This window comes from Rhinatrema bivittatum, chromosome 4 (genome assembly GCF_901001135.1).
Source record: "Rhinatrema bivittatum chromosome 4, aRhiBiv1.1, whole genome shotgun sequence".
Taxonomy (NCBI): domain Eukaryota; kingdom Metazoa; phylum Chordata; class Amphibia; order Gymnophiona; family Rhinatrematidae; genus Rhinatrema; species Rhinatrema bivittatum.
The window spans coordinates 209,172,383-209,186,673 of record NC_042618.1 but is presented as its reverse complement, the minus strand read 5'-3'; the positions used below and the strand labels follow the sequence as shown (position 1 = coordinate 209,186,673).

At 45.7% G+C, this 14,291-nt stretch overlaps 1 protein-coding gene across 1 annotated transcript in view; it reads left to right on the top strand.

The window, feature by feature from the left end:
- The window catches only part of RBM5 (RNA binding motif protein 5), a 255,667-nt gene extending 242,162 nt beyond the window's left edge, over positions 1–13,505 (top strand). Inside the window, 2 exon segments of the mRNA XM_029599640.1 lie at positions 11,712–11,841; positions 12,858–13,505. Of these exon segments, the coding sequence (XP_029455500.1) occupies positions 11,712–11,841; positions 12,858–12,983 (256 nt within the window). The 3' untranslated portion in view covers positions 12,984–13,505.
- The last annotated feature ends 786 nt before the right edge of the window (positions 13,506–14,291 follow it).

Here is a 14,291-nt window from a genome sequence, read left to right as displayed (position 1 = left end):
TAGACCTCAAAAATCTCAACAAATTTCTAAGGAAAGAAAAGTTCAGGATGGTTTCTCTAGGCACCATGCTTCCACTTCTTCAAGCAAGAGATTGGTTTTGTTCTCTGGATCTTCAGGATGCTTATGCTCACATTCCAATATACCCTCCTCATCGCAAGTACCGGCGCTTCATAGTACTCCACCAACATTACCAATACAAAGTTCTACCATTTGGACTGGTGTCTGCTCCCAGAGTCTTCACCAAATGTCTAGCGGTCATAGCAGGACACTTACACAAAGAAGGTGTCCATGTTTTCCCATATCTAGATGACTGGCTCATAAAGAGCACATCTCAACAAGGGGCAATAACTTCTCTCAACCGGACAATTGCTCTACTTCACTCCATGGGGTTTCTCATCAATTATCAAAAATCCCATCTCACTCCAACTCATCTGCTTCAATTCATAGGAGCAGAGTTGAACACAGAGTTAGCAAAGGCCATTCTACCTATAGACCGTGCAGATGCCCTTATTCTACTAGCATATTCCATTTCCTTACGGACACAAACCACAGCACATCAGTTTCTGATACTGCTAGGCCACATGGCCTCCACAGTTCGTTAATCCTATGGCAAGGTTGGCCATGCGAGTTGCCCAATGGACTTTAGATCACAATGGATCAAGCCATTCAACCATTTCACTATCCAATTCAAGTGACCCACCAACTAAGATCATCTCTACTTTGGTGGACCAACAAAGACAACCTGTGCAAAGGCCTACCTTTCCAACAACCAGTCCCAGAGATTACTTTAATTACAGATGCATCCACCTGGGATGGGGAGCTCATGTAGACAATCTCCACACTCAAGGGACTTGGACAAAACTCGAAGCAACATATCAAATCAATTTTCTGGAATTTCGAGCGATATGTTATGCACTGCATGCGTTCCAGGACTGCCTTTCACACAAGACTGTTCTCATTCAAACAGACAACACAGTAGCCATGTGGTACATCAACAAACAGGGAGGTACGGGCTCGTATCTCCTTTGTCAAGAAGCTGCGCAGATTTGGGGCTGGGCCCTGAATCACTCAATGTTCCTACGAGCCACTTATCTGGCAGGCATACACAATGTAGTGGTGGATCGACTCAGTCGTCAATTCCAACCACACGAATGGTCCCTGGATCCTGCAGTAGCAACCAGGATATTTCAACGTTGGGGTCAACCAACATTAGATCTCTTTGCGTCACATCTGAATCACAAAGTGGACAAGTTCTATTCTCTCCACAAACAGAACAACCAGCCAGCCAAGGACGCATTTGCTCGCCCTTGGAACTCAGGCCTACTATACGCGTATCCTCCAATACCGCTCATAACCAAAACTCTAGTGAAGCTACAACAGGACATGGGGACCATGATACTCATAGCCCCATATTGGCCTCGACAAGTATGGTTTCCCACACTCTTAGACCTCTCAGTCAGGTATCCAATTCATCTGGGAGTAGCTCCCACTCTCATAACTCAGGATCAGGGCCGGTTACGACATCCCAACCTTCAGTCCCTATTCCTGACAGCATGGATGTTGAGAGCTTGATATTACAACCACTCAATCTTTCATCTCATATATCTCAGGTGCTTATAGCTTCACGTAAACCTTCCACACGAAAGAACTATTCTTCTAAATGGAAGAGATTCACTATGTGGTGCTCCGGAAAGGATATAAATCCTTTCACCTGCCCCACAACTTCCCTACTAGAATACTTATACCATCTTTCGGAATCTAGTCTCCAGACTTCATCTGTAAGAGTACATTTAAGTGCAATCTCTGCTTACTATAACAAAATGGGAGATGCACCTATTTCCACAAACCTCTCGTAAGTAGATTTATGAGAGGTTTAACTCACCTTAAACCACCAATTCGACAACCTGTCCCAGACTGGGATCTGAATTTGGTATTAACAAGACTCATGCGCTCTCCTTTCGAACCCATAGACTCTTGTGATCTTAAATTTCTCACTTTGAAAACTATCTTCCTCACAGCGATTACTTCAGCTAGAAGGGTTAGTGAGTTACAAGCACTTGTAACATGAACCTTATACGAAGTTCCTACATGACAGTGGTTCTCCGTACACATCCAAAATTCCTTCCCAAGGTAGTTACGGAATTCCACTTGAATCAATCCATAAATTTACCCACATTTTTTCCAAGGCCTCATTCCCATCCAGGAGAAACAGCCTTACATACCTTGGACTGTAAACGTGCTCTATCATTTTATTTAAACCGTACTGCAGTCCACAGGAAATCCACTCAACTCTTTGTTTCCTATGATCCAAACAAACCGGGTAAAGCAGTGGGTAAACATACTCTATCCAATTGGCTAGCAGATTGCATAGAGTTCTGCTATGAAAAAGCAGGCCTTCCTCTCCAAGTACGAGTAAAGGCACATTCAGTAAGAGCAATGTCAACTTCAGTAGCACACTTTCGTTCAGTGCCAATCCTTGACATATGTAAAGCAGCAACATGGAGTTCGCTTCACACTTTTGCAGCTCATTACTGCTTGGACAAAGAAGGAAGACAAGATTCAGCCTATGGACAATCTGTCTTAAAAACTTGTTTTCAGTTTAATCCCAACTCCTTCTACATCCAACTACTATGGTCTTCGGCTGACTCATTCTCAACAATACTTACTGTAACTTCACCAAGAATGACTCAGCCTCTAGCTTGCTATTCATCCATATGTGAGGACTAGCATCCTGCTTGTCCTGGGATAAAGCAAAATTGCTTACCTTGTAATAGGTGTTATCCCAGGACAGCAGGATGTAGTCCTCACAGAACCCACCCGCCACCCCGCGGAGTTGGGCCTCATACCTTTATTATTTTATTTTTTGCTAACCGCTTTTTGCTACATACGAGACTGAAGAGAGACACCTGTGGCAGAGAATATCATGGCATGCTGGGCATTCTCAGTGGCCTCTCAGGGCCAGTCAAAAGTTTCTAGAAACTTTGACAGAGCTTTCCCGCGCTGGGCTCCGTTCAGTGACGTCACCCCTATATGTGAGGACTACATCCTGCTGTCCTGGGATAACACCTATTACAAGGTAAGCAATTTTGCTTTTTCCATTAAAGGTTACTGCCAGTAGCCTGGTTCCACTCTGGTTAAGGTGGAACCTATCCTTTCAGAAAAGGCCCCCGCCCCCCCCCCCCTTCCCCAAAGTGAAGTCCAGTTCTAACACACCTGAATCTTTCTTCCTTGCATCATCATCTCATCCATGCATTGAGACACTGGAATGGGTAGCATTTTTGAGAATGCTATCCTGGAGGTTCTGAATTTCAGCTTTCTACCTAAAACCCTAAACTTGACTTCCAGAAGCTCCCTCCTGCACTTTCCTATTGTATTGGGTACCCACATGTAAGAAGACAGCTGGCTTCTCCCCAGCAGTATGTAAAATCCTTTCTATGTGATGCATGAGATCAGTCACCTTCACACTAGGCAGTCAAGTTACCAAGCGATCCTCATATCCAGCAGTCACCCAGCTATCAAACCTGCCTAATAATTGAATCACCAACTATAACAGCCATCCTTCCTTCCTGGGCACGTGCCCATGGAGAGCTATCCTCTGTGCGAGAGGATATTGCATCATCTTGAGGACAGGTCCTAGCTTCTGGATTGCTTTCTGCCCCATCAAGCTGATGCCTTCTTTCCAGGTGACCTTTTCCTCCAAGGTAGCACAGGGGCTACCAGATTGGAAGTGGGACTCCTCTATTATGTCCCTGAAGTTCTCCTTTATATACCTCTCTGTCTCCTTTAGCTCCTCCCGTCTGCCATCCTAGCCTTCAGAGATCAGACTTATCTGTGGGCTTGGAGCTCTCTGCACTTAGTGCACACATACAACCTCTCACCAGCATGGAGATAATCATACATGTGACACTTGATGCAAAAGACTGGAAAGCTTCCCTCTTGCTGCTGGATTACTTCTACATCATTTTTTTTTTTTTTAAATCAAGTTAAAATTTCTAAGGAAGCAGGGATGTAAAGCTTACCTAAAGTACCTTTAGTCTATAGATATTTTTATATTTGGCAATGACCCTCAAACAACCACAATCTACCTATATCTTCTAGTTACCCACCTTATTGACTCTTGTTTTTCATTAAATTCCTTCTGTATAAATTCTGTAGCAAATTACTCCTACCAAACACAATTATGTAAAATCTAAACATATAAAACCAAATAAAAAACAGGTAAGGTCTAGTAAACAGATAAGGTAAAGCAAGGAAGTTTGAGGATGTGCGCACTTCCAGTCCTTTTCTGCTGCATGGGGTGTGGGGCCTCTGGAAGCTGAGGCTGTGGAGTTCGAAGCCTGAATGGCTTGCCTGTGACCTCTGGAGTCCTCTCCCGGGGCTGCTATGTAGAATATGCAGATGAACCTTCCGGTCCTCTCTTTCTGCTCCAGTTGGCTAAGATGTCCTTAGTATGTGGATTTAGCGAGGATGCTGTATGGGTTTCACTGCTATTGCCTCAGGACAAAGGCCTTCTGTTCTGTTCATGAGTATCTATCTTTTTGTCTTTAAGCTTGTCTTTGAGAAGGCTTATCAGTCAAAAGGAATATTCTCAGAAGGTTGTAAATAGCCTTTTGTGATATAAGATAGTTTTCACATGCTTGGAATATGTATATGTGAGTTTGGAAGTTGTTTGAGGATTGGTGCTCAGAAAGATCTGAGGAGCTTTTGTCATTGATCTTAGAATTCCCGCAAGGGGGATTGGATAAGGGTTAGCTCTTAATGTCTAAAAGTGCAGATAGCAGCTGTTACCTGTTTCAGAGGCCGGTTGGTGGGCAGACCTTTATCGTCTTATCCAAATGTGACTTGTTTCATCAAGTGAAGCATATTTGGCCTTCAGTAAGAAAATTGGTACCTTCCTGGAATCGGAATTTGCTGCTGTCATATCTGGTTTGTCATCCATTTGAGCCTCAGAGGTGTCATTTAGTCTGTTTACTCTTCAGACTGTTTTCTGATAGTCTGTTCTGACTGATGAATTTCAGAGCTTGCAGACTATTGTGTAGAGATCCCTTTTTTGGATTCTTTGGATGAGGCGTAGATTCACACGGTTTTTTTCTTCCTTAAATTGGTTTTACATTTTTTTTATCTTAATCAGATGGTATATCTCCCTTTCTTTTAAAGACACTAAGTAGAGAAGAGTATATTCAATTTCATCATTTTGATGTTGGAGTTCTGCTGTTGTAATCAGAGGTCACTAATAGTTTCATAACCTCAGAGTATCATTTATTTGGGTTAGTGGTTCTACAAGGTCGGAACAGATTCAAAGATGGTGTTGGCTAGCTTGATTAAGGAAGTAAGAAGAGAGGCTTGCATTTCCAAGGGATTGCTGCTTCCCAAGAAATTGAGGGCATTCTCTGTCATAGCACAGGTGGCTTCATGGGCAGAACTTCACCTGGTGTCACCATTGGAGATTTGCAGAGTGGCAACCTGATCGTCCTTGCATACTTATTCAAAGAACTATTTTCTCAACTTGTGAGCCACGGTCTTGATAGTATCCCATCCAGTAGAGGATTTCTGTTCTACTCCAGATCAGTCCAGACAAGTGGGTTTATGCATCCTTACCAGCAAATGGAGGCAGGGAACAAAACCTTGAGGCAGTGCTACATAACCAAGAGTGCCACCTGCAGTCCCTCAGTATTTCTCTGTCTCCAGATGATGGTAGAGGTGCAACTCTGCAGTCTGAACTTTATTTAAAAAAAAAGAGAGAAAAAAAAAATAGCGCCGCCTTAACGTCTTGGAAAAAGAGAAAGAGGAGGCTCCCTCGAGGTGTAGGTTCCTTCATGGGCCATCCCTCAGGTAGAGCAGGCCAAGCGGGGGATTGGTAATCCCTGTTCTGCCTCAGCCCTCTCATCTTCCAGAGAGAGGGAAAGTCAGTGGTCCTGGTCCTCTCACTCCCTCTGAGGCTTCTTGCCCTCAGCTAGCAACCAGAAGCAGGGAAGTATTCTTTTTGGTTACTTTTCCCTTTGTTGGTTGCTGCTCCTTTAAGTGGTTTAAAAAAAAAAGGCTGGAATGGCTTGAGCAGCTTTGCCCCCACCGGTTATCATGGCAGGAGGGTGAGAGGGAGTTTCAAGACTCTGCAGCACCAGGGGTCTGGGATTGTTGCTGTGAGGAGTGGTGATAGAATGCACAGCTATTGGGCTATTTTTGGCGCCCGGCCACAGCAGCAGCGTAGCACCTTCCACTCAGTGCGGGAAAGTGTGCAGGACTGGTACTTGGAAGCAATTCTGCCTCAGTAAGCTGCTCTTGTGTGTCTGCTGCTGGAGGGGAAGGGTCCTCCGCGGGAGACACACTTAACAAGCACTGCACCCTAGCCATTTGTTCCCATTCAGGACACCCTGGGGGGGAGTCAAGAGAGGACAGCGGTCATTGTCTGCTCCAGCTAGGGAGATAGTCTCCCTTTCCTCTCTGTCCAATTTTTGGTGCCGGCCGTGGCAGCAGCATAGTGCCTCGCGCTCAGCGCAGGAGTGTGCAGGGCCTGCAGTTTGAGGCAATTGCGCCCCAGTAAGGCCTCATGTGTGCTGTCTGTGCCGCTGGAGGGGCAGGTCCTCCATGGAAGGCACAGTTGCCATAAGCTGCACCCGGCAGTCTGGTTCCTGTCCAAGAGGCCCTCGGGTGGTTAGAAGGGACGCAGCCACGTTGACTGCGCAGGGAGCAGTAGTTAGGGAGTTGCTCTCCCTTCCTCTTCTGTCTTGTTTTTGGCGCCAACCACGGGTGGCAACGTAGCGCCTTCAGCTCAGTGTGGGAGCATGGCAGGGCCTGTGGTTGAGGTGTTCGCACCTCAGTAAGGTCTCGTGGTGAGCTGTCTGTGCCTCCGGGGGGGGGGGGGGGGGTGTGTGTTGGAAGAAGGAACCTCCGTGGGAGGTACAGTTGTCATGCTGCACCTGGGCATCGGGTTCCATTCTGGAGGCCCCGGAGGGGTTGGAAGGATGGGTGGGGCATTTTGAATGCATATGGAACAGCAGCTTGGAGTTAGACTCTTCCCTCGTTCCTAGTCCCCAGTGTAGTTTCATGCTGAGGAGGTCTTGAGGGAACCAGATTGTCTGGATGGGCAAGGGCTCCATTGAGTCTGAGGAGTTTTCCTCAAATTTTGCCCTTTTGCTCCATAGGGAGGTTAGGCCATAGAAAGGAGCATCAAATAAATGAGCAGCATTGCAGGGATCCCATCGCTCGGCTAGACGCCAAAAGCAGACACGTCTGCATGATCTGGGGGAATTCCTTGGACTCCTTGAGCTGGGATGCCCGTCTGGTTCGTTTTTGGAGACTTTGATTGTTTCCAGTGGGGATGTTTCCCAAGGGGATCAGTCTCCAGGAGGAACCGCAAGAGGGGGGCCACAAGATCACCCAGGCATTGTTTCCTGCGGAGTACTAGCTGGGATAGTCCTGATGCAGATGAGGTCCCTAATAAAGAGCTACTTATTATTCCCCTTGTTCTAGTGAGAACTGGGGGCCAGATTCATGCGTGAGAACTCAAACATGAAAGCCTGTTCTGGAGGGCTCGAAGAAATGGAAGAAGCTCATTGTTCTCGAGTGGCTTTCTCTTGAGGCCGATCTGAAGTGGCTAGGGATATGGTGAGCCGGTTCCCTTGGCCGGAAGAGTCCTTGGAGCTCTGGAAGTTTTCCAATGGTGGATGCGACAGTGCTGACATTGTCCAAGAAGATGGCCATGCTGGAGACCGGTGACTGCACTGTAGGGCGCTCAGGACCAGAAGTTGGAGGGTCCTTTTGAGGAGACTGAGGTCTCGGCCTTGTGACGTCAGGCTGCTATTTGTGCTAGCCCAACGTGCAGACAACTAGGTTTGAAGCAGGTGTGCCCTGTGGGCAGGTGGTGGATATGTGGTCTAAGTTGCAGCTGGGTAATCTTTCTTTAAGGGGAAGTGGCTGTTTGGTGTACACCTGGAGCAGCTGTTGAAAACCTTGAAGGATTCTAAGGGGACTAGATTGCCAGAGGACTAGGAGGCTGTCAAGCAGACTTTTCCTCCACGGGTCCAAATTAGACATGCAGTGTTTTTAGGTCTGGCAGGCTAGGCTCTGGCATGAGGTAAAAGCAGTCCTCGGGTGGGCAGCAGTCCTGTCGAGGTTTCCAATTTATGGGCCTTCCCTTGGGTTGGTGACAGCGCTGTACACATTCACAAAGGGGATTGTGATAGTGGTGGTGGCTTTTCAGGAAGGAATGTATCTTGGTGCACCCGTACCTGGACGATTGGCTAGTACAGGCAAAGTCAGAAGTAAGAGTGTTGGCGTTTGGCCCAGTGGGCCCTGCTCCTGGATTCGTTGGACTGGGTGATGAATCTGGCAGAGCCATTGAAGCCGGCCAAGTCGGAATATCTGGGGTGCCCTCAGAAACCCGGTTAGGGAAGGTGCTTCTGACTACAGAGAAGGGTAGTCAAGTTGCAGAGTCAGATCCTTCAGCTGCTGCATCTGTCTGTTTCCAGGGTTTGGGGTTATATACAGGCCTGGGTTCCATGGCTTCTACACTGGAATTGGTTCCATGGACCTTTGCTCACATGCGACCTCTGCAGAGGGCTCTGTTATCCTGTTGGAATCTACTTTTGGATGAATTTCAGCTTTCTTTGCCGGAGGAGGCCAGGTCCAGTCGTTCGTGGTGGCTGTCTTGGCACAATCTGGTGAAAGGAATGGATATGGAAGTACCCAACTGGGTGGTGGTAACCACAGATGCCAGCCTGTCTGGTTGGCGATTTGTCAAGGAAAATCAGCCCAGGGTCAATGGTCGACATCTGAGGCAACCTGGTCCATCAGTCGGCTGGAAACCAGGGCACTGTGCAAAACCTTGTTGGCATTTCTCCCGCTCATTCTGGCCAAGTCGGTATGGAATGTTCTCAAACTATTCGACGACAGTGGCATACATCCAGCGTCAGGGGTGGGACGAAGTCATCAGGTAGTACTGGTGGCACAAGAACTGGTTGTTTGCACGGAGAAAAATCTGGTAAGAATAGCTGCTTCCTATGTGGCCAGAGTGGACAACATGCAGGTGGACTTCCTCAGCAGACAGCGTCTGGATCCGGGGGAGTGGGAGTTGTCAACGGAGGCTTTCGCCTTGATTCAAGCCAGGTGAGGCAGACCAACGGTGTACCTCATAGCGACTCCAGGAAATGAGAAGACTGATCGGTTTTTCAGTTGGAGGGGAGGTCGGATCAGAGGGAACATTGATGCTCTTGTTCAACCATGGCCAACACATCTATTGCTGTACATGTTTTCACCGTGGCCTCTTACAGGTCGAGTGCTGCAGCACTTCGAGCTTCACCCGGGCAGGGTAATTCTGGTACACCTGAGTGGCTGGGCTGGCCATGGTTTGCGGACCTTTTTTTTTTTTTAGCGGTAGACTGTCCCATTTCCTGGACCCATCTGTCAGGGTTGTTGCGGCAGCGATCCATATTTTCAGACATGGAGGATCACTTCTGTCTAGCGGCTTGGCTTTTGAGAGGCGATGGCTCTGCTTGAAGGGTTATTAGGAACCTGTGATTGCAATTTTGTTTCAGGCATGGAGGCCTTCGACGTCATTGGCTTATGTCAGAGTGTGGAAAGTGTTTGAATCGTGTATGCAGAACAAGATGCAACCTTTGAAGATGGATGTTCCACAGATTATGGCCTTTTTTGCAAAGCGGCTTGGCTAAGGATTTGGCCTATAATTCCCTTCAAGTTAAAGTGGTATCCTTAGGAACTCTTCGAGATAGGATGCAGGGAAGACAGCGTCTCTTTCGGATGTGGTTTGTTTCCTCAAGGGGCAAAAACTATGTGTTCTCAGGTCCAGAAGGTTTGTCCAGCGTGGAATCTTAATATGATTCTTCAGGTGCTGAATGTCGTCCGACCCCCCCCGGTGAACTGGAAAGGAAGACGACTTTAAAGGACTTAACCCTGAAGGCTGTTTTCCTTGTTGCTGTCTATTCAGCTAGGAGGATATCTGAGCTGCAAGAATGATCGTGTAAGGACCCTTTCCTGTCTCTTCGGAGGAGAGATTTTTCTTTAGTATGGTTCCTTCCTGTTTGGTCTAAAGTGGTTTCATCCTTTCACCTTAAGCAGGGTGATCAAGCTACTGGCTTTTCTGAATTTTGTCACTGGATACTCCTATGGTGAGGGAGCTTCATGTCTTGGAGGTGCGGTGAATTTTTTTGCGATATCTTAAGGTGACAAATGTCTTTCCATCTATTTGTCCTTCAGTGGAGCAAAGAAGGGGAAATAAAGCTTCCAAGGGCATTATTGCACAAGGGTTAAGAGATAGTAGCCCCCGCTTATATCTGTAAGGGCCGGTCGGTGCCAGAGGGGTTGAGAACGCATTCCACTAGGGCGCAAGCAACCTCATGGGTAGAGTGTCAACAGCTTACTCAGCAGATTTGTCGTGCAGCGGCATGGTCTTCTCTTCACACTTTTACCAAAGTTTACCGCTTCGAAGTGTGGACACCAGAGGAGAGGTGCCTTTTGGGGAAAGTGTGTTGCGTGCAGGTCTTTCAGGTTCCTGCCCAGAGTAGAGGGACTTGGATTCATTCCATTTGTCTGGAGTGATCCAGGGTATGAACTGGAAAGGAAAATTGGTTTCTTACCTGTTAATTTTCGTTCCTGAAGTATTACGGATCAGACCAGGATCTGACCCCATTTGCTGGATGTTGCAGAGCTGATATGTAATATATTCAGATTAATGAGAGGAGTATATAGTTTGGTATGTGCTTTGTGTTAATCAAGGGGGCCTAGTTTTCAGGGGGCTACAACTTTCTCTGTTTGCCCAAGGTTTATTGGGGTTTAAGGTACACATCTTGGCTTGGGTACAGGTCAATACTGAGGGACTGCAGGTGGCACTCTTGGTTATGTAGCAGTGCCTCAAAGTTTTGTTCTCTGCCTTCATCTTCTGGTAGGGATGCATAAACCCACTTGCCTGGACTGATCCGTGGTACTTCAGGAAAGAAAATTAGCAGGTAAGAACCAATTTTCCTATAGCTTGTCTGGACTGGTCTGGCTGAATGAAGAGGAAGACAAAATTAGTTCTTACCTGAATTTCCTTTCCCCAAGTCCAGCCAGACCAGTCCTGTTCCTTGAGTCCAGCCAGACCAGGACCCTCCCTGTTCTGCCAAGTGTAGTATTCTCCAGATTTATTTTTAGAATAACTGGTTGGTGCGCTGGATCTTAAGGTAATATACCTTATCAATAAGTGCAGGTTGTGTCTGTCCTATTTCTTGTTTCTCTGTTAGAAGCCCTCTAGGGGCTAAGGGAAAGTTTAGTGTATTAAAAATATTTATATTAGCTTGTTGCATAGAATAATGTCAGGCTCAGGTCAGTATGGAAACCTATAAGGTGTGGTGATGTCTGCAAACCTGTTAATCCATCTCCATCTGCTGGTTGGGAGGCATAAGCCATTCATCTGGACTAGTCTTGCTGGACTCAAGGAAAGGAAATTATCAGGTAAAAACAAATTTCTCCATTCTGTTCCCCTGTTTTCTCCGGAGCATCCCTCTCCCTAAATTGCCCTTGACAGATGCTCATATAATCTGCTCCTAAATAATCTTCAGTGATAAATCTCCATATGTATGAAATGCATTTTGCCTTTAACTTATGCCAGAAGTGACCTTTTCTGTCTAAAGATGAGAAGTGCCTTTATCCTCTTCCTCTAAAACCCCAAAATGCTGAACATCTTTCTAGAGCAGCTTTTTCACTGTTTCTGTCTGCAGGAATTATGAACAACCCACTAAAGATGGCATTGATACTAGTAATATTGGAAATAAAATGCTGCAAGCTATGGGCTGGAAGGAAGGTAGTGGTCTTGGCAGGAAATGCCAGGGAATCACAAGTCCCATTGAGGTAAGCCTGTTGAGAGAGTTGATTTCCTTGGAGGTAGCATATGAAACTTCACTGAATAAGTTAATTGCAGTTATGGGTTGAGAGAAAGGAATTGGTTTCCTGTGTGTCCCTATCTAGTAGTTTGTGAGAGATGGGTTAGTTTGTTTAAACTTAAATGGCAAGGTCTTAGTTCATATAGTTGCAATACAATACAGGACATGGGTATTCTATGTAACAGCTGGCAGATGGTGTTTTGTTAAATACTGAGTAAGTGCTGTCTTGGCATGTTGGAATACTATTCCTTCTGTGCCAGGGCTGATCAGATGCCCTTGTCTAGTAATGGTGAAAACATTGAAGTTTGGGGAGTCTTTTTACATTTTTAACCTTTTGATTTTTATTGTGGTTTGCTTTTGTTCTGGATGGTGGTTTAATATTTAATTTTGTTGTATTAAGCTATGCTTTTTTAGTTGTGATATGTGGCTACCTGGAGCTTTTGTAGACAGGCAGCTAATATATAAAATGAATTTCATTCAGCCACTGCCCTCACAGGGAGGAATTGTGCTCTGACCACTTATTCATGGAAGATGTTAACTGAAGCTTGTCTGTTATTAGATATTAAACATAGTAAATGATGGGAGATAGACCAAAATGTTTTCTAGTCTGCTGAATTGATTCATCCACTTTGGGTAGATGCACATCCAACAGCAATTTCCTCTCTTTTACCTGACCTTTCAACCCTTTTCCTACAACTGTCTTATCTGTCCCAAGTATATCCAGAATCAGCCACAGTGATGGCTTCCACTAGTAGGCCATTTCAGGCCTTGCCATTATCAATTTTGTTGCTTACAAAATCAATACTTAAGCCAATATCCAGGCTCCCTTTTTTGACTAATTCAAGGCATTTAGTAAGAGGATTGGCTTTTGACTAGGACGTTTGCAATCTAAACAGTCTAAATTCTCTGTATGCGTGATTTTTTTTTTTACTTTTTGCCTTCATTCCAGTATGTGACTCATGGTACTGTATTTACTTTTTGCAGGCTCAACTTCGAATGAAAGGTGCTGGTCTGGGAGCTAAAGGCAGTTCATATGGAGTGTCCACTGCAGATTCTTACAAGGATGCTGTCCGGAAAGCTATGTTTGCCCGATTCACAGAAATAGAATAAATCGATATTTCTAATTCCTACTCCATCCTTTTAAGACATGAAAACCACCAGCCAACTAATAATTTCAGGAAATGGAACTTGTGATCATGACTGTTTAACCCACCACCACTGCACACCTTTGACACATGGAGTCGTGCTGCAAGACTGAAAACCTTTCTTCCTCTCCTCGTTCAGCATTTCGTGTGGCAGATGGAAACAGTAGGCGGCATACTGCTGTAATTTTCATCTTGGGAAGATGAGGAACTGCTAAGTGCTGGGTGGTGTCTGTTTTTGTACATAGTGTAATTTATAATATTTTTGTTTGCACATATGATTGGGTCATGTTCTCTGTAGATTGTAATGGAAGCTTATTTTGGTTTCTTTTTTTGTTGCTGTCATGCACTGTCCTTGACTTATTTTCAGAAAAACAAAACTTGTATATTTTTTGTAAGTTAAACCTTTTGTACAGACCTTTTTAGGAGACTGTTGGCTCTAATTACCAATTTTGGCTCCTTTACAGAAATAAATTTAAAAAAAAACTTGTGTAGGCCTTCACTTTTTAGACTTTGTCAGCATTAAATCTTGAACATACAAGTGCTAATCCCTCTGGTGGATTGCATATGGCCTGAATGAGGGGCCAGGGTAACTCTCTAAGGACAGCAGGATGGTAGTCCTCACATATGGGTGATATTATCAGATGGGGCCCCGATGTGGAAAACTTGGCAGTTTCTAGATCTTTGACTAGGCACACTGAGCATGCCTTATACTACGTGTCCAAGTGGGGTCCCTCTCCAGTCTTTCTGTGGAGCTGTAAGCCTTGCAATGTGAGTGAGCTCACTTTGGCTATTGGTCTTGTGGAAAACATTCCTTTTTCTTGTGTTTTTCACATTTTTTTTCCATGCTGTTCCTGCCAGGTCCCTCTCTGTTCCATTCCCATAGTACTCCTAGTCAGGGTTTTCAGCAATTCAAGTAAGTTTCCTTTCGCGGTTGATTCCCTGTGGTGGTGGTGCATCAGTACCTACTGGCTATTGATGCCTCACCGCCTTGGTTTGCACTTCGTGCCATGTTCAGTTTTCGTCCATACCCCTGGAGCCTGAGGACCATGTCTATCACAGATCCGCATGAGATAGGTCTTCTGCCTGGAGGCATCAGAGGACGTCTGGCATTGCCGCTTATGCGCCCAGATGACTCCAGAGGGATGTCTGCTTTGACTTGACAAGGTGGATCAGCTATTTGGGTCAAAGTCCAAGGCATCAGCATTGAAGGACCAAGGAATCACACTGATGGACACTGAGCCATTGACAATGGCAGGACTATCTGTTCCGTCGA